Source organism: Hyla sarda, chromosome 1, assembly GCF_029499605.1.
Source record: "Hyla sarda isolate aHylSar1 chromosome 1, aHylSar1.hap1, whole genome shotgun sequence".
NCBI classification, from domain to species: domain Eukaryota; kingdom Metazoa; phylum Chordata; class Amphibia; order Anura; family Hylidae; genus Hyla; species Hyla sarda.
Window position 1 is genome coordinate 134,257,322 of NC_079189.1, and position 20,639 is coordinate 134,277,960.

Consider the following 20,639-nt stretch of genomic DNA (forward strand, 5'->3'; position numbering starts at 1 on the left):
GCTATGTGTGGTGGCAATAGTAGTTCCACAAATGCACCACAAAAAAGTCCACTTAACTCAACTAAGAGAGCTGGAGGGAGACTGGGTCCCTTGAAGTTAGGATATGTGCAGGTCCCAAGTGTGAGATCTGCATCTATCAGACATTTATGCAGAACCTTGTGAAACACCCTTTTAGGGTAAAGGAACAGTACACATTGATTGAAGATGTACAGGAGTAAATGGTAATAAACTTGCTGTGGGCCAGACTGATTATTGAACAGATAAATGTATAAAAAGATTCAGTGACTTCACAGGTCAAATATTTAAACAAATATAAATCTCACACATTATGCATACATGATTATGATCTAGGTGTTAAGATACATACCCTATGCAGTGGTCTCCTTCCATCATGACTCTTCTGTCAGGCCGTCCCATGCCTAGATTAGTCTCCACAATGCTCACCGAGTGCCTCTGCCGTCGATCGTCGTGCAGGTGCATGCCATCAAATGAAGAATTGCTAACAATACTGGAGCGGGAAGAGATCTCGCTGTGCCCAGAGTCTGAGAAGTTATCCACAGTGCCACTTGCTGCCAAAGTGTAACCTGCAAAGAAAATTATTAGCCCATGAAACAGAGTTACAGCTTGCTATGCTCTTCATATTGGCGATGCTAGCTTGTACTCCTACAATTCATGTTTACAATGAAGTAGTCATAGATGGAAAATTGCAGACAAAGACAAAGTAATGAAGTGCTTGAAAAACTTGCAGTACTGAAGCTAAAGAGTCAATAGTCTAGAAAAGAAGTTAAGAATGTGCTAAAGATATTGGGGGACATTTATAAAAGCTTGCTTATGATTTTTTTTAGTTGTTTTATTTTACTTACATGCAACAAATTTATTAACAAGTCACACAGCCTTTATAAATTTGTCACACGTAAGTATATCAGCTTTTTTCCTCCATTCTGTTTTTCAATTTGAGATTTTGCTCATGTAAGCAAAATCTGTAAGCCAGGGTTAAGCTGGAGTAAATGTATGGCATTTTTTCATGGTGTGCCACTGCAATTCAATTTTCAAAACAGAGAAATCTTGCTCTTCTCGCTCAGCAGGCAAAAAGTCTCACAAAAACATATGCGACATTTGAGAGACAAATATAAGCAAGAAAAAGGGAGTAAATGCTTTTATAAATGTCCCCCACTATTGTCCTTACTGACTGAGTCTCCTCTGTGTTTTATAAGTACCACAACAATTGTGCGGCTATACATCAGTGGAAATGGTGCAGTCTATGTATAGCATTGTGTCATGAACATGTGGCCATAGTACCTTTTCTGGGGGAACTCTGTGGAGAGGTGGGTGGAGAAGAAAGCTGCGAAGAAGCATTCGATAACGTGTCATCTGACCCTTTCTTGTGTCGCTCTAAGCTTCCTTCTTCTGATAACGAAAGAATTTTCTTTAACGCTTGTGGCGAGTTGATGCCTTTTAAAGAGGACATAGAGCATTATGAAAAATCCTGATCTGATGTAATGAGGGTTGTGAGTCTCTAACAATGTAACAAAATAGTTACAATGTTACTAAGGGAAGCTTCCATCTCTACTTTGTGCTAAACATCCCAAGAGTAACCAAATACAAGGAAGCAGTTTTACAGGGCACTTTACAATGTTGGACCTTTAGAAGTCAAGGGATTCCTATGTTTCCTGTCTACTTAAAGTCTAACTGTCATTTCAGGTAGATTTTTAGGATAAGCTGTCCTATAGGTGTACATGAGGAGTGGAACCATTTCTGGTCATTATATAACTTGCTTTTATGGAACTAGCTTTAAGTGTAAGCTTTCCCTAAGGTGAGTGGGTGGAAGCTATCTGCTAACTCTGTAGCACACTCTTAGGAGTAGCAGCAGCAGAATGTAGGACATTTTAGAGCAATACCAAGCAGTGTAAGCTGTGTATCTATCACTGGAGTGAAATAGTATGCCAGCAGTGTCTCTGTGTTTCTAGCTCGCTCCTTGCACTTCCCGCATCTCAATCCCCCCCCCCCTCCCCTCGCCATAGACCTTTAAAGGTCAATGTAACTGATCTCTTGGTGAAGTTAAACCTGTTCATTCTCTGTTGTACAGATCCCTCTTATTGAAATATAAGTCTGAACAGATAAGAAGGCAGTAGGGTGCAGGAAAGGAGCCTAAGTGGAAAAAGAAGCATTTATCTCTACTAACATATTTAACAATTTATTATATTCACTTTTATTATTCACTTATGCATAACGTTACACTTTAACGAATCCTACGAGTAAAAAAGAAAAAAAAATATTATTACTGCTTTAAAGTGACCCAGTCATTTGAAAAAAAAAATTGACATGTCACAGAGACATGTCAAAACATTTTATTAGCTGGAGTCTAAGCATTCAAATCCCCACCAATTGACCAACTGTTACATAAAGCCAGGAGAAGCGCCAAGCTAAATGCTTCTTTCCCAGGCTTCTTGCACTCCCCATCACGCTGCACTAGAAGAGCCCTACAGACTTCTAATGGAGCCTGACTTTTGGCATCCCAGCTGTTTCTAGAGATTGGTGGCGGTCTGTACACTCAGACCTCAACTAGTCAAAATATTTGATATGTTTCTGCAACATGTCAAACGTTTTTCCAAAGCACAAACACACTCTAAGATTATAATAAAACTAGCAAGGGCAGGCAGATTCTGTGCCAAATTCAGTCACAGTGACATATACTCAACTATAAATTTGGTGCATCTGCCAAGGTATAATGTCACCCACTACCCATAAAATAAACTTCACAAATAGATATAATGGAAATGCAGATTATTTAAGCCAAAAGTGTATTAAAAGAAGGAGTAATTTTACTAACCAAAGGGAGGAAGATCCTTGACTGGCACTTTCTTTCTGGAAGGATAGAGAGACACAGCGGGCACCTGCAATGCCTGATTTGCCTTTAATGTTGGCTGCTGTTTCTGCTGCGTTGCTGCACGTGGTGCTACTGGTGATGTGTCTGGTTTCCCTGATCTTTTGTCACAAGGTGTTTTTGGCACTAAAAATACATTTAAAAAAGTAGTTTAACAAACGTACAGAATAACATCCACAAAGAATAACATCCACAAATATAAAAAATAAAGAACAGTAAACAATTAATGCAGTTCACAAGTCCTTCACAACACACATGGCTAATAGTGGAGGAGCCCAGAAACCTACTACCAAATGAACAGATTTTGCTGTATTTAGCATGCTGCTTACATGTATTGGTTGCTGGCTCACACTGCACCGATAACGTCTGTAGATTCTCTTCATCCATTTCAAGATCCAAATCAGCCAAGTACTGCTTTACTTTGCGAGCCATCTGTGCATCTTCATACAGTTTCTTGGCATTTAGGAAAGAGCTGCGCCGTACTCGCTTCTTGTGACCTCCGGTCTGCGCCACATCAAGGACAGCGGCATTGGTGCTACCCTGACTGAGTGACCTGGAAACAAAAGACCATTAACAATTAAATTTCAGTTTTTCCCTAGGATGTTATATATAAAAATGTAGTCATGCAAGCGTCCTATACAGGGATTTTTTTTTTGTTAAGCATGCCTCATTCCAGTAAGTTAAGCTAATAAATATCTATGTAAAAAAAAAAAGCTAGCGATCATAGTAAAATAAACTAAGTATTACAGTAAAATATTTTCCCAAAGCTTTATTGACAAGCAAACCTGGACCCAACCAATCTGATTTTGCATAACATGAACCTATAGTTTCCGACCGCAGATTTTAACTTAAAGTGTAGCTGTCATTTAAAAATGACTTTTGACATAACAAATACATGCCAAAAGTTTGGATCAGTCAGGGTCTCTGTGCTGAGACCCCCATCAATCAGTAGAAGAAGCAGATGGGTGCATTCCCTGGCTCACAGCGATCTCCATCCTGCAGCCTAATTATAAAATTCTGGGATGTCCTGTGAAGCAAGTATGAGAGTAGAGCATGCTACCGCACCCTTCTCTCTGCTTGTCATAAAGACCAACCAATCCAAACTTTTGACATGTCTCTGTGATACACAAAAAGTATTTCTGAAATGACAGGGTCACTTTACCTATTAATACATTAATAAATAGAACAAAAATAAAAAGAGATCATGCAGCAAAAACTGCCTGGTTTTACTGCAGTTACTGGTGGTGATGAAGATTACAGTGTTAACTATGAATGTCCTGTGGTCAGTAAAGTAGTTGGTTAGTGTATGAGACGGCCCGCGTTGATGACCATGCAGCATGGACCTTTAACTGTTATTAAGGAGGATGAAGCGGTCTTGTCACTTTGAGTTACCCTCTGTATAATGCTTCACTTACCAAGCCCAATAAACAACTGAAAGCAGAACATTAAATATTGGTACTCCATTTTGGCAGGGTTGGTTTAAGAATAGGTTTGAGAGTGGATATACAGACTTTATATACAGCAATTCAGCAACTCATCAGATATTCACTACCCGTAACCAAGATATCTGATCGCTATGGCAGACACAGAATGTAGTTATGCTTCCAAAGGAGCATTACTATGTATTTTATGTAGGGGAAATCTGCTCGCATCACAACAGTTTAACTGTTTCATTATCTAGACGTGGGTAGAAGTGTGACATTTGTTTTCTTTAAGGGTCTAGCTAAGACTAGATCAGTTCAGTAAATCATCAGTCTGCTGGCAAGAGGGTTAAAAGGTAACAAAAAGCGAAAAGCAAAAGAAAGGAAACAAATGCGAATGGGTAGAATGGAAAATATATGTGGCAGTGGGCAACATGGTCACCATCAAACTCACCCCAAACTTCTCCACTTCTTCTTCCTGCAAGTGAGAGCCATGGAGGGAGAAGCAAGTGTATAGAAGGAAAGAGGGAGAAAAAGGAGAAAGAAAGATCACAAGCTCAGAAAGAAAAGCCCAGACCACGAGACACGACACACGGGAGGCCAACAGACAATTCTGAATGGCACATATACAGGAGCATTACCAGGTGTGGTTCAATACCCTGATGTTCCCTAACACAAGAGACACACATATACATGTAATGTTTCCTACAGTATTAATGTATTGAGGAACCTTGCTTGAAGACAAGGCAAACATTTCTGAAACAGGGAAATACAAGTATAGAGATGCTACCAAATCTATTGGTCAGGGTAAATAAGTAAAAAAACTATTTTGAATAGATTCAGAAATGCTAAAAATGGTATATTTTATATATATATATATATATATATATATATATATATATATACATACACACACACACACACATATACACTTATTTTTCAGAAGCTGATATTTAATTTCAACAATCTAGTAGTGTGCCACTCGAAAAGTAAACTTTCCATATGTTTATTAAGAGAAAATAACTAAAGTAGCAATTCCATAAGAAAAAAGAGGGGAGAAAAAGAGCACCTTGTACGAAACATGAGAGCAGGGTCCATGTTAACTGAAGCCATTCTACCAACGTGGCGAATTTCCTTTGCAATCATCCTTAGTTTCTCAAAGTTTACCAATCCTTCCACCTTGGAGTCATTACCTAGATGGAAACAAAGATTTTAGTAAAGTGGATTCCAGTTAGATTTTTATTTTAATACCTATTGTAACAATATAATCACCTTCATGGAGGAAAGTAAGGTCTTTCTTAATAACAGGGAACAGAGGGATGATGGGTGGTTGCAGGTTCTGGCTATTCAGTACATTCCGATATTTTGCCATGTTTCTTGATGGGTCAAACAGGTCTTGAAGATCTTGAAAAAGTTTTTCATATTTACTAGGGAGTTTTTCCCAAGTTGTTCTTAGTCTTGAGACTGGAGCTAAATTTAAGCCACTGGAATGAAATAACAAATGTCAGCATATTCTAGATATAGAAACACATGTTCACATAGAATTGATACTAAAGAAAAGGTCTTTATAATGTCACATGCACTGACAGAGAAATAGTTTCAGCATAACAGATGGTGTAAAGTGAATGCACAAAGCAGTGCCATATATATTCCATCTTGAAATGCAAGTATTGCTGACTTGTAAAGCTAAAAGGTTTTCTCATATGTCAGAAAAAAAAGGCAATATGTTTGTAAAAATTCTGCAGGTACCAGGGAGCTGGTCTAAACCGCCTACATAAAGTTTATGGGCTGGTGGGGCATTTTGTTTTCTTTAGCAGCTGTACTCCATTGTTTGGCTGCTCCTGCTGGAAGAGCATTTCAGAGGAATCAGTTTAAGGGGGTACTCTCGTGGAAAACTTTTTTTTTTAATCAACTGGTGCCAAAAAGTTAAACAGATTTGTAAATTACTTCTATTAAAAAATCTTAATCCTTCCAGTACTTTTTAGGGGCTGTATACTAAAGAGAAATCCAAAAAAGAAATGCATTTCCTCTGATGTCATGACCACAGTGCTCTCTGCTGACCTCTGCTGTCCATATTAGGAACTGTCCAGAGCAGCATATGTTTGCTATGGGGATTTTCCTCTGCTCTTGACAGTTCCTAAAATGGACAGCAGAGGTCAGCAGAGAGCACTGTGGTCATGACATCAGAGGAAATGCATTTATTTTTTGGATTTCTCTTTAGTATACAGCTTCTAAAAAGTACTGGAAGGATTAAGATTTTTTAATAGAAGTGATTTACAAATCTGTTTAACTTTCTGGCACCAGTTGATTTAAAAAAAAAGTTTTCCACGGGAGTATCCCTATAAGGGTAGGGTCACAAGTAATGGATCTGCTGATTACCGACCCTAAAGTGTGCCTCCTACTGTGCCTGCATTGTCTGCTTGTAGCAGTGATCAGCCGCCATAAGCGGACACACAGGGACCTGCAAGATGCTGCACGCCCATGCTGTGTACTCACAGACATCGCGGTCACCTTCCTGTTCCCCAAGCTAGGCCGAGGGCTGACACAATGTCTGAGCACAGCGTGTGTGCGGCGACTTACAGGTCCCTGTTCGATTGCTGCTACGAGCAGCCAATGCAGGTACAGTAGGAGGCACACTCTAGAGTTGGTAATCGGCTGATCCGCAGCGTAAAAATTCCCTGCAGATCCGTTATGTGTGACACTACCCTTAGCCCTGTTGGCAAAGGGGCTCTGAGCCATCATGATGGTTCTCCTACCCCTAGCCTTGATTCATAGATCTTTTCCTATACAAGGAGAGGGCTACCAAAACAAGGAGAGGGCTACCATTCAAGGCCGGCAGGGTGGGGAAAAACAACCAGCAACCACCTTGATGACTTTGAGCCCATTCCCAACAGGTTTTATTACTACGATTCCTCTAAAATGTCACAATGTTTCCAGAATGATCCATAGTTTGTAATTATCAAGTTTAATGCAACCTGTGGTTTGGGCAGCATGACAGTAATGGCAGGTTTCTTTTATTAAGTTACCAAAAGAATCATTAAAAAGGCACATATTTTATTGTTGGGCTTTTTCAACAATTTTTTTTTTGTTTTTAGTGGTAATATGTCCTAACACACTGACATATTTGCCATTCTTCAGTCATCTATTATGAAAAGGCATGAAAAATCCCCAAAAATCAGTACAGTATGACTGCCTTACAGGTAATAGGTGTTGGATTTTACCTAATAATTGCGAACATGGAGTTGAAATTCTTGCACTCTCTACAGTGCAGCGCGATCTTGATAAAATGTTTGATGATTTTCATTCTCTTTAGCTGGTTAGTCTCTCTTAAAATTTCAGAAGCTACCCAAAAGGTTTCTTGGTTGATCACTTCTTCAAAGTTCTTAAGGTTGACACAACCAGTTTTTGACTTCAGCTTGAAGAGGTCATCGATGTACTCTGTTGGCTCGATGTTCCGGAAAAGCTCAAAATTCCTCATTGACAGTTGAGTGGCCACCTCAATAGTACTTAACTGAAGCAGAGAAATCTGACTCTCTCTTAACAAATCCTGAGCATCTTCATCTGAACATAGTGTTTCTGTCTCCATGTTGTTTTTAAGATAATACCTGAAAAAAAAAAAAGAAAATGCATAAGTGGCCAGATCTGCTGAATACACAATGGCCCAGATTTATCAATCTGCATTTGTCTAACATTTGTCTCCGATAGCTTATTTTGACCAACAAAAGCTGTGATTGGCTGCCGTCAGTCACAACAGTCAGATACATTTCTGTCTCACACAGAATGATCAATCTGGGTCATTGTCTATAAATAACAGATATTACTAGTGACAAGTCTGCAATTGTAAGTTTACACCACTAGATGGCAGCGTGAACCAAGTACTAAACAGTCAACTAGGCAAAAGGATTACATCATCGTATGGATAATTGGTTCAAGGATTGTGTTTCAGGCTTGTGAAAGGCAGGTGCAAAAAGACAAGGGGCATCTAACAGAAATCCACAGCACCAATAGATGTGATTAGATGCCACACTTTTAACCATACCTGCCGCTGAGCTGTATTCTGTCTGCTAGCTTAGAGAGCTGGTCTGGGAGTCGCCTCTGCTTGATGACACCTTCAGGAGTGACAGACACCTCACACAAAGAGTAAGCATCAGGAACGGCAGTCAGGGCAAACTCTCGGATAGCCTGAACCACCACTTCCTTCGCTGTAGTATCTTTGCTTATCATTATATAGCGGCTTTGCTGGTCAGCCTTAAACACTCGCAACACTTGATCGGGAAGATCTGGGAGGAGAAAGACATTTAAGGCACAGTAGAATTTAGAAGATCCACAGAAACATTTTATATATATATATATATATATATATATATATATATATATATCTATATATATCATTTATTAAGTTAGGGCTAACAACAATACATTTTTGTGGTCACAATTTCTGCATTATTTGGGAAGTAAAACATTAAATTGTGAACAAAACATGCACTTACAGGATATTGCCACTATGTGGCAATATAGAGCTATGAACAGTAAAATCCATGTTTATGGTTAGTCCCAAGATGTGCTTCTATTTCAAGGAATAAAAGAGCGGCATATATATTATTAAAAAAATGTATATAAGATTGACTGAGATTTATGGCCCTCTTAATGATTGCTTTCGGTACCAGGGCAGGGTGAGATCTAGGTTAACTGCAAATATGGCACAATTAAAATAGTGACCTATTCTGTGACTATACACGCTCCTATAGAGGCAACTGTTCCAATAATTTAGCCATTTCTCACCACCATCATCTTGCCTAGTCCTCTATTAGTATAGTCATAAAAGAGGAAATTAAGTGTATATACAATACACTTAGTGGAGCCTTTGTATACAGCAGTATTTTCCACAGAGTATCTCCAGCTGTTGCAAAACTACAACTCCCAGCATGCCCGGACAGCCTTTGGCTGTCCAGGCATGCTGGGACTTGCAGTTTTTGCAACAGCTGGAGACACACTGTTTGGAAAATAGGGGTAAACAGTAACCTACAAACATATAAACTGTAAAAGAAGTCTTCTCCTGGACCTATTAGGTCAAATGCTGCCGAAAAAATCCCCAGATACTCTGCAGAACCTAACATGTGGTGTGGATATCCACAGCATGTCAATTTATGTTTCTGACATGCTGTCGCTTTGCTGCCTATTTTCCCCTTAGAATCTATTGTGGATTTTGATTTCCACATTGCTTTCACACATCTATGACATAAATCTATTCTACCATGCTAAATATGGAATTTGCTGTGGATTCATTGCAGATTTAACATGGCAAGAAGAAAAAAAATCAGATAATTAAATGCATGATCAAAAATGCAAGTCAGCACATTATAGTCTACGACTGATGAATGCATTACAATCATTAAGCAAGTTAAAAATAGCCTTAAATGTGGAAGAATAAACAAGGGCATAAGTTAGCAGCTGCTTGGGAGATGCCTCATGCAGTCAGCAATGTTAATGAAGACAGATCAGCATTAGCAGCTTCTTGATAATGTCACTGCCTGGTGATAAGTGAGCGGACTCAGCGGAGGAGAAGGTGCTGTGACGTGACACATTGAGAGTGAGGTCTTACCTGGGGTGGTGGTAAAGTCCAGGATGCGATGATGAGACTGCAGTAAATCTGGGTTACTGGATGACAGGGTTCCACTGACTGGGAGTGTGGCGGGCATATGCTTAGTTTGCCTCAGACCAACTATGCTGTCATCTTGAGACTGCCCAATACCAATGTCACTGGAAACAAAGAAATAGAGGATGTGAGATCCTACTAGATATCAGAGGCAGAAAAGGACAAATGAACATCACAAAGCTCAGAGGTGCAAAACAGACAGTCAAATACAAACAAAATGGGTTTGCAGGTTTCTAAAGCAGCACAACATACATTTCTGGCCATGGAAAGCAATATGAGATTTATATGTGACTGGTGGAGGGGTGGATATGGCTCATCCAACGCCACTAATAGGAAAACCTTACTTAAACATATGCTTGCTGCACATACTCTCTGTGGTAACACTGAACAGACAGCCAAAGACAAAGCATGCATGGCATCTGCAAACTAGAACATCAAGTAAACAGAGAACAGATCTGGAGGTTGCTCTACCAATCCTTAAATACTGATCGAGGAGACAGTATTTTATTACTAATAAACTATTTAATAATTTATTATAGGATACTACTTGGATACACACAGCCAGGATTAGATTACGCAGTGACCTTAGGTACCAGACAGATTTATCCACCTTTGTATGCCTTAAAGGGGTTATCCAGGAAGAAACTTTTTTTTATATATCAACTGGCTCCAGAAAGTTAAAACAGATTTGTAAATTACTTCTATTAAAAAATCTTAATCCTTTCAGTATTTATGAGCTGCTGAAGTTGAGTTGTTCTTTTCTGTCTAAGTGCTCTCTGATGACACCGCCCAGTTTAGAAGCAAATCCCCATAGCAAACCTCTTCTACTCTGGGCAGTTCCCAAGACAAGCAGAGATGTCAGCAGAGAGCACTGTTGCCAGACAGAAAACAACAACTCAACTTCAGCTCCTGATAATTATTAAAAGGATTAAGATTTTTTTAATAGAAATAATTTACAAATCTGTTTAGCTTTCTGGAGCAACATTCTTCAAGTTTAAGTCATATGTACCAAGAAATTGTTCCTCAAACATTGTTGTGTAACCTGAGCGCTATTGCAGTCTAGGTGAAAGACATGGCAAAGTAACCTCTATGATAAGAAATCTTATTAATCATATGAGCAATAATAAATCAACAGACGTGGAGCCAACTCTGGCTAGGTTTACACTGGGTTTAGTGTTTTCATTTCATAGTTTCCATTTAATTAATTTTAATTTTGCTGTATACAATAGCGCTATTGTATATAGCAAAAGAACAACAAAAGAAAACACAACCAAAGCAACATGTTGCAATCTGTTTTTTTATAAGGTTAGTCAAAAGAAAACAGATTCTGCGTAAAGCAAACTCAATTTCTAAAAATGTGTTTATGTATTGATCCCTTTCATGGGTATAAATGTAGACGTTAAAGGAAAAATGTCAGCCTGTTCACCCACACTAAACCCAATAAACTAGGTTTTAGTGCTAAATTCAGTAAATCTTACGCAGGGGTAGGGCTCCGCCCACTCAATTTACATATGCATTGTCTGTGATTCCACATCCTAATGAAGTGGCATCACAGACAATAAATATGCAAAACCCTGCCCCCTGCACACGATTCACTGAATTCAGCAGAGGATCTTCTGGGGGACATATCTCAGGACCTACTGGACATATTTAAGTAAGTGACCCCTCATTGGACTCCTGTTCACTCACACTATAATCCAGTGTATTGGGTTTAGTATGGGTGAACAGACTGACAGTTTTTCTTTACGTATAATCAAAAATGCAGTGTGGATCTAGCCTTTGTAAAATAGTTGAATTCCGTTCGCTCTCTTCACATTTCTATCTGGAGTCTCCATTGCAGATTTCATCATATGTGGAAGAACACAGCATTTCCTGTCAGACCCCTTGGTGGAACCTGATGGACTCCATTATAACATGTATAATGTTATAACATGTGAGATAAGGATTCAGCAAATCACAGAAACCATAATGTAAATACAAACCGTGCAGAAATAGAATGTTTTTTGTGTTTTTGGTAGCTAGAGTATAAAGAGCTAATAATAACACTGCTAATGCTAAATCTCAAGGAAAATTTACTTTGCTAGGACCCTGAAGGTAGTTTCACGTGTGTGGGGGATGGGGGGGGGTGGTACGAGACCTACTTATTGTACTACGATGATGCTTTCCAAAAAGTAAAATGTCAGTGCACCTGACACTCAGGAGAATTGCTCTGTACAAGCTCTGTCAAGTGTAAATTTTCTTTGTGTCTATTTCGACAGCCACAAATTAATGTCAAGTAGGAGGACAACGGGGCTTTGTAAGTTCAATAAAATACATAGGAGAACTAAACGCGTGCAAGGAAAAGTGCTGCGATTATAGTGTTGCCATGTGTTATTAGGTATCCATGGTGCTTCTCCCCCTTGGAGCTACAGGTGCTTTCCTCCAGATACATTGCATCATGCTATAGCCTGAAGCAGCAGCGTTCTGTAGCTAGGAGGCAGGCATAATGTGTGCTTAGCAAACACCCAGGATTTCGAAGTATAAGGCAAGTAATAGCTATTTCCCAATGATAATTCAAAGGGAATTTATCAACTAGATTTTTTTTTTTAACTAAGTAGAACCAGATACAAATAAAAGAACTTTCATCTGTATCTGTTTTTATTTTCTAATTGTAGATTTTTAGAAACATGCTCTACAGCAGGGGTTGTCAACCCGTGGGGTACGCCACGGGTTGAGCAGGGGGTACGCCAAAGCACTGACAAATACCAGCCATACATTGGCCAGTATTTGACAGCGCATAGCGGCGGCAGCTCAATGTACCGTAGCACGGCCTGGGCTACTGTAAGGGAGCTGCATGGTTGCCAGGGAGACATGTGACCTCCCCTGACATTGCGAGGAGGTGTCACACAGCGCAGGAGGACGTCACACATCAGTGCGGCCCCGCCGAAAGGGACGCGCTCAACGAAGGAACAGGCAACAGGGGACCGCAGGATGCCGGGTAAAGTAAAAAAAAAGGTAAAAATAAGTGTAAGGGACAGAGGGAGGGCATTAAGATGGAGGGGGGGGGGGCATGTATGGGATGGAGCACAAGGCATTAAGATGGAGGGGAGAGGGATAAGGAGAAATAAAGCACAAGGTATTAAAGGACATGTCCGGTGCTCACTTTTCTTATTGTATCCGTTCCGGGCTGCAAAAATAAAAGAGAATAAGCTTTCTCTTACCTGCCTACTCTCCCCGGTGCTCCGGTACAGGTCTTCGGTCCCCGGGCTGTATTCTTCTTACTTCCTGTTAGCCCGACACATCACACAGAGCTTCAGCCTATCACCAGCCGAGGCGGGACATCTCTGCGGCCGGTGATAGGCTGAAGCTCCGTGTGACGTGCCGGGCTAACAGGAAGTAAGAAGAATACAGCCCGGAAACCGAACACCTGTACCGGAGCACCGGGGAGCGTAGGCAGGTAAGAGAAAGCTTATTTTCTTTGATTTTGCAGCCCGGAACGGATACAATAAGAAAAGTGAGCACCGGAAATGTCCTTTAAAGGGGTACTCCAGTGGAAAACTTTTTTTTTTTTTTTTTATCATCAACTGGTGCCAGAAGGTTAAACAGATTTGTAAATTACTTCTACTAAAAAATCTTAATCCTTCCAGGAATCATTAGCTGCTAAATACTATAGAGGAAATTCTTTTCTTTTTGGAACACAGAGCTCTCTGCTGACATCATGACCACAGTGCTCTCTGCTGACCTCTGCTGTCCATTTTAGGAATTTTGCTATGGGGATTTTCTCCCAGTTCTTAAAATGGACAGAGATGTCAGCAGAGAGCACTGTGCTCGTGATTCAGCAGAGAGCTCTGTGTTCCAAAAAGAAAAGAATTTCCTCTATAGTATTCAGCAACTAATAAGTACTGGGAGGATTAAGATTTTTTAATAGAAGCAATTTACAAATTTGTTTAACTTTCTGGCCCCAGTTGATTAAAAAAAAAAAAAAAAAAAAAAAGTTTTCCACCGCAGTACCCCTTTACGATGGAAGGGGGGGGGGGATAATGGCAAAAAGGGATCCCTTTTTGCCATTATCCCTCTCCCCCCCCCCCCCCATTCCATCGTAAAGGGGTACTGCGGTGGAAAACTTTTTTTTTTTTTTTTATAATAATGGCACAAGGGGATTAATATGGAGAGGGGGGGTATGATTATTTTTTTTAACAAGGGAATTAAGATGGAGGGGGGATATTGGCACAAGGGGATTAATATGAAGGTGGGGGGGGGGTAATTAATGATTATCCCTCCCCCCCCCCTCCATCTTAATCTCTTATGCCATTATTCCTCCCTCCCTTTGATCCTCTTGCACCATTCCCACCCCCTTTCATTATTCCCCCTTCATCTTAATCCCCTTGTGCCATAAATCATAACTACATGCACAAAAATTAATACGTTTAAAAATGTCCTCCTCTGACCCCTATAACTTTTTTTTTCAGCATACGGAGATGTATGAGGGCTCTTTTTTTTTGCGCCGTGATCTGAAGTTTTTATCGGTACCATTTTTGTTTTGATCTGACTTTTTGATCGCTTTTTATAAAAAATGTTATGGTATAAAAAGTGACCAAAAAGAGGCTATTTTGGACTTTTTACGTGTATGCCATTGACTGTGTGGTTTAATTAACACTATACTTTTATATTTCGGACATTTACACACGCGGTGATACCACATATGTTTATATTTATTTACATAGTTTTTGTTTTTAACTGGGAAAAGGGGGGAGGGATTCAAACTTTTATTAGGGAAGGGGTTCAATCACATTTATTAACAATTTTTTTACACTTTTTTTTGCAATGTTATAGCTCCCATAGGGGACTATAAGATGCATTACACTGATTGAATACACTGATCAATTCTATGGCGGCCCCGATCAGCTCGACAGAGCTGCTGGGAAGGTTTTACTTTCACTTTAGACACAGCGATCAACTTTGATCGCCAAGTCTGAAGGGTTAATACTGGGCATCACCGCGATCGGTGATGTCCGGTAGCAGCCGTGGGTCCCGCCCGTTGATAGCCGCCGGGACCGACCCGATATGACAGACATTGACAACATTTTTGATGCCCTTTCATTAAAGACAATAAACCCCACAATGCTCGCTGAAATAACTTCATACTGACAAAAGTAATAATTAATAAAATTTTACTGAAAACAACAGATGAAAGTCAGACATTGCTTTTGAATTGTGGTTCAACAGAGTCATAAAAAACAAATAATAAAACTGGCCTAGACCAAAATGATTGTCCCTGACCTTAATATTTTATTGCACAACCTTTTCAGGCAGTCTCTGCAATTCAGTGATTTCTGTAACTCTCAATGAGACTTCTGCACTTGTCTACAGGTATCTTGGCCCACTCCTCATAAGATACTGCTCCAGCTGTCTCAGGTGTGAAGGTGCCTTGTCCAGACTGCACTTATCAGCTACTTCCACAGATGTTCAATAGGATTCAGATCGGGGTTAATAGAATGACACCATAGAAAAGTCCAATGTTTTGCTCTTAGCTATTCTTCTGTGTTTTTTTCCGTTTATTAGGGTCATTATCCTGTTGGAGGACCCATGACCTGTGACTGAGACCAAGCTTCTTGACAATGGGCAACACACTGCGCCCCAGAATGCCTTGATAGTCTTGAGATTTCATTGTAACCCGTACAGATTCCAGACAGACATTTATGGAAGGAGCTGAAACATGCAGTCTGGAGAAGGCACCATTCACACTTGCGACCGCTGGAGCAGTTTTCTTGGAGTGGGCCAAGATACCTGTGGACAAGTTCAGATGTTTCAATGAGAGTTACAGAAATCACTTGACTGCAGTGACTGCCTCAAAAGGTTGTGCAACAACATATTAAATGCAGGTTATCATCATTTTAATCCAGGCCAGTTTTTATTATTGTTATTATTATTATTGTTATTATTTTATAATTCTGTTGAACCACAATTCAAAAGCAATGTCTTATTTTCAATAATTTTCAGTACAATTTAATTATTATTTTTGTCAGTTTCAAGTTATTTTAGAGATCATTGTGGGTTTTTTGGTCTTTAATGGAAGGGTACCATCAATTTTGTTCATGTCTGTATATACCTCTCATTATGCAAGTCTGCCGTGTGCCAAATGAATATGAATATAGCTGTACACATTTCCAACTGACCTAACACTTATCTATGCAGTAGATACATGGTTTTGGCTGGAATACTGCTTTCAGACAAAGACCTTGAAGAGGTTACAGATAACTTCAACAGTTGACAACCTGCTTAGTTTTCATCAGAATTTTTGAAAAAGGATTATATAATACAAATACTCAACAGTGATGATAAAAGAAAAAGACCATAAACATGTATCCATACTTGTAAGGCTTTTGAGGCAAAATGCTGATCCTTGTTTTATCGAGAATTTTCTTCAGCTTATTCCTTCCTCCTACTGTGTTGGCTTTACCCTTTTTGCTGACTTTTTCAAGTCCAATAACTTGTTCAACATCAACAGCAAGATCAGGAATAGAGTATCGACTGGCCTTCTTGATATCACCAATTTTGGGTAAATGTGGGGCGCTGTTTCTCTTTTCCTCTAACATTCTTGTTAGAAGCTCTTTAAAGACTGGAGGAAGTAACAAACCAGGAAAGACAAACTGTATTAACGAAAAGAGCCATAGCCTTAAAACAACAGCTAAAAATGAATAACACTGATTTTTCTTGTGACAATGGAAACTTAAAGGATCTGCTTGGTGCCAAAAACTACAGGGACACCTTCAAAACTCTTGTGGAGTCCATGCATTTATGGGTAAGATCTTATTTGGCAGCATAATAGAGTGGGGGCTACATAATATTAATGTAAAAGGCAGATTAAAGGAGCTGCAGAATCTACTGGTACTATCTATATATATATATATATATATATATATATATATATATATATATATATATATATATCACACACACACACTCACACATACATATTGTGACACTGTGGCAAGGGAAGGGTGTATTTCCCTAGCTAACCCTGGAGAAACCTCAACCTGTGGCCTAATTAATGAGGTAGCAGAAAGGGGAAGTGTGTTTAAAAGGAAGTCAGACAATAGTTGGGCTCTCCCCCAGAAGACAGTAAAGTGGCTGTGGGGGGAGGCAGGGCTCCTGGTCAGGAACACACAGCCCGAGCTGTGAGTGGCCCCAACAGTGAAATGTGGACGAGACACACAACAAGACGTTACAAACGCTGTGTGTGAACAGTGAGTAGAAGGTTGCAGGAGGCATAAGTTTAACTGGCCGGGAAAAGCCCACCAGTTGGTAGTCAGGGCATGCTGGATTGTTTAGTTAGTGACTAGATGGTCTAGGGTTTTGTTTTTTCCTGTCTTATGTTTTTATTTATCCTGCAACCTGTCTAATAAAGCTGGCGAGGGGCTGGACTTGCATAAAGTACTGTTGTTTGCCTGCTGATTGAAGTGGAAACATGTCCTGTGGTGGTGTCAAGGATGATCCCAGAGCTATCCCCAGGAAGAAATCCTTACAATATTATATACACATACACACACACCCACATACATATATACACATATATATCTATAAAAACATTAATATTATGGACATATGTAAATTTATATAATTAAAAGACAGCAACAGAATTTAAACACATTCATGTTGCTTTGTGATTTATATAAATCATAAATATATATTAATGAAGTAGAGCATGCTATCTCTAGTAAATGTTATTTCTATGAACTCCACTTACCAAACAAATTGGTTTTCACAGTGATAGACAAGTGAGTGTTATTCTTCAGTATTTCCATAGCCTTTGTTAGCTGAATGTTTTCAAAATTCTGACCATTCACCTCCAGTATCTACAAGTAAAGGGCAAGTAACTCAACGTGATTAATAATCCAAGCTGTGACATTTACCTTCTTGAGAAAAAAATGTTTGGTGCAGTTTTTTCCCTTTAATGTATAAGGATTGCATTGGGTAATAGATTTAATTGACATGAATTATTGAACTTGCTCTTTCTTCCCTTTCTTTCCCAGCAGTCAGTAGCTGAGATTTCTCACAGAGGTGGTCTACCATACCTGATCCCCTCTCTTTAAGCCAGCCTCAACAGCCTTGCTTCCAGGATCCACGCTGTCAACAAAGATACCAAATCCCTTGTCTGACCCTCCCAGCATGGTGAAAGGCAAAGGGGCTTCACGAGACGGCTTAGTTAGCGTTATTAATCTTCTTTTTGCTTTGGCAGCACATGCAATATTTAATAGCCTCAGGTGTCCACCCATTTTCTGAAGAACAAAATGAAAGAGCATTAAAACCTTGGTAAATTTAATCAAAAAATAATAAGCGACACAAAAGATAAATAACGAATAAACATTACCTCTCGCTCCAAGTTATTTTCAAATTCCTCTAAAAATCGAGTCATAGCAAGGTCACCTTCAAAGTCATTGAAGTGATTGTTTACCCACAGCAACACTACTCGAGTCACCTGTAAGGTAAATGATAGAATGTATGAAAAAGAGCCACACTCAGCATGAATAGATAAAAAATACATTTAAAAATGTAGCCAACATTTTTTTTTAACCAATACTAAAATCTAAACAGTAAAAATTCAACTGTTCTATAATAAAATGGTCAATTATACTATTAGCAGCCCCACTAATCTGCTGTTTAAGGGGGCTATGGCATTTGAGTGAATGCTGTAACTTCTTTATTGTTTACATGTGCTTGCATGAGCATAAGCCATACTTTTGATAGATGTAGCACTAGCTACCAAGGGTGGTTTCCATTCACTTGTACTACACATTTTTACACCTATTACCTGTGATATGGGTCAACTTTACAGGGTAGACTGTAAATAGTTGGTCAGCAGGGTGTCGACATCCGCAACTCAGCCCTTTCAGCTGTTCGCTGCCGACACTACACCGAGAACAGACCTGGAAGAAGGTTGTTCTGTACTGTACTGTGTAGTGCCGGTGCCAGGGTACTGCAGCCTCAGCCCCTAATGAAGTGAATAAGAGCTAAGGCTGCAGTATTCAACTGCTTCTGGCTGCATTTTAAGTGTAATTTTGTCACCGAATAGCTGATGAGTGTTGGCACCCTGCCAATGAACTACTGACTGCTTATGGCATTGATAGACAATCAATCGCTTCCTGGAAAGCTACTTGCAAGATAGGAATTTTTAAATCCTCCCCCAAATCTGCAGTTTTCCAGTGGTCAGCCTCTTTTCTACTTTACAATTTCAACATTATTTTCCTCTCACCTTGTCCCTAAGACTAGGGTCATTAAACCACTCCAACAACTTCTTCCCAACTTCCATGGGACTTGACAAAAATGTTCTGTAGGTTAGGAGGAAATCTTCTATGTAAGTTGGGTCAACCACAGAATGTTCTTCTACAAGATGCATGGTTAGTCTTTCTGCAGTCCCCTACAGAGGAATTAAAAATTCAAACATATAGTAAAAGAATACAGCAAGCAGCACAAAACCACATATGAGGAAACAAAAACTAACACACGGCCTGCCTTCATTACACATTGTTATTTTGCAGCATTTATTTCTGGAGTGTAAAAATAAACATTTACAAGTGTTTTTTTTTCCCCCCTTTTGACAATTTTCTCAGGCATTTTCAGCAAAAAAATATAAATAAATAAAATTTAAAAAAAAACACAAGTTGCTTGTGCTGCATTTTATTTATCACTACCGGCTTTCAGCAAATATCTGCCAGCAGCATTTTTTGCTAAATATTATAATAAAAAAAAGAAGAAAAAAAAAGAAAGAAAATTTTGCCAAAGCACAGTATGTGTCCAAAATAGCCCACTATGCCTTTGTCTACTCCTCTAGCCTGTTTGCAGTGCCTGACGGTGGTCAGGCAAGCAAAAAGCCAAATTGGAGAAGTTCCCTTTGACTTAAACAGTTACGCCTGCAAGCAAGGCTGTTTACGAAACTTTCGGAGTTAGGTAAACAGAGTATCCCATGCAACTTCCATTGAGGTCTATGGGAGTTATGCAAATTGCACTGGGAGGAGTGGAGTGAGCTGGAACAACCCCTTTAAGCAATGTATTGGAGAGCATTCTTTGTTAAGGCTTTACAAGTGTAGGCTTTTCTATTACCTTGATAACAATGTGGCCCTTTCTGGTACCGGTACGATCTAGCTCTCTGTGCTCTTTGACCATCACAATTTCTCCTTCCTCTTCTACTTTTTGCATGTTCTTCTCCACTTGGTTCAGGATGCGGCAATAGTCTTGCTGAGCTATGCAAACAAACTGTTGAAAGAAGATAGCAATTTACATGACGCATAGAAGAAATCACAATTATACACATTCATTGTAAGAAAGGTCCAGAAACAAAAGAACCAAATATTTGTTAAATCTGACATTTAAATTCAGGTACAGGGGTAGGGCAGGAGATTACTATACACAGGATATGCCTATTAACATCATATGCAGAACCAGACTGTCAGAGGCAAAGTGATGCTGTGCAGTCTGGCTCAGATCTTCACCTACATACCTGGCAGTCATCCACTTTGGTTCTCATCACTCCCTTCATGTATTCCTTCTCCATGGTTGGAGAGACTCCAAAGCTGTTTCCCATGCAAAGTATTTCTGTTCTCCCGTCAGGATATGTCACTTCCACTGAACCATTTAAAATGACTGACCAGGAATCGAGCTATACAGCCAGAAAGAGAGAAAATTAAATTAAATGCTATTA

At 39.5% G+C, this 20,639-nt stretch overlaps 1 protein-coding gene across 13 annotated transcripts in view; it reads right to left on the reverse strand.

Moving 5' to 3' along the window:
* Positions 1-20,639, reverse strand: part of RAPGEF2 (Rap guanine nucleotide exchange factor 2) — a 294,507-nt gene that overhangs the window by 5,417 nt on the left and 268,451 nt on the right. For 11 of the 13 annotated variants that reach the window (XM_056561557.1, XM_056561543.1, XM_056561576.1 and 8 more), the window contains 17 exons: positions 20,439-20,597; positions 20,042-20,194; positions 19,194-19,358; positions 18,312-18,419; positions 18,016-18,219; positions 17,688-17,796; positions 16,313-16,559; positions 9,908-10,065; positions 8,345-8,585; positions 7,527-7,910; positions 5,578-5,789; positions 5,375-5,498; positions 4,760-4,783; positions 3,214-3,437; positions 2,831-3,010; positions 1,300-1,452; positions 368-584 (listed from right to left, as the gene is read on the reverse strand). In XM_056561557.1, coding sequence (XP_056417532.1) covers positions 368-584; positions 1,300-1,452; positions 2,831-3,010; positions 3,214-3,437; positions 4,760-4,783; positions 5,375-5,498; positions 5,578-5,789; positions 7,527-7,910; positions 8,345-8,585; positions 9,908-10,065; positions 16,313-16,559; positions 17,688-17,796; positions 18,016-18,219; positions 18,312-18,419; positions 19,194-19,358; positions 20,042-20,194; positions 20,439-20,597 — 3,062 coding nt within the window. The remainder of the gene's footprint in view (positions 1-367; positions 585-1,299; positions 1,453-2,830; positions 3,011-3,213; positions 3,438-4,759; positions 4,784-5,374; positions 5,499-5,577; positions 5,790-7,526; positions 7,911-8,344; positions 8,586-9,907; positions 10,066-16,312; positions 16,560-17,687; positions 17,797-18,015; positions 18,220-18,311; positions 18,420-19,193; positions 19,359-20,041; positions 20,195-20,438; positions 20,598-20,639) is intronic. The other 2 variants (XM_056561584.1, XM_056561566.1) reach the window with 2 other exon arrangements.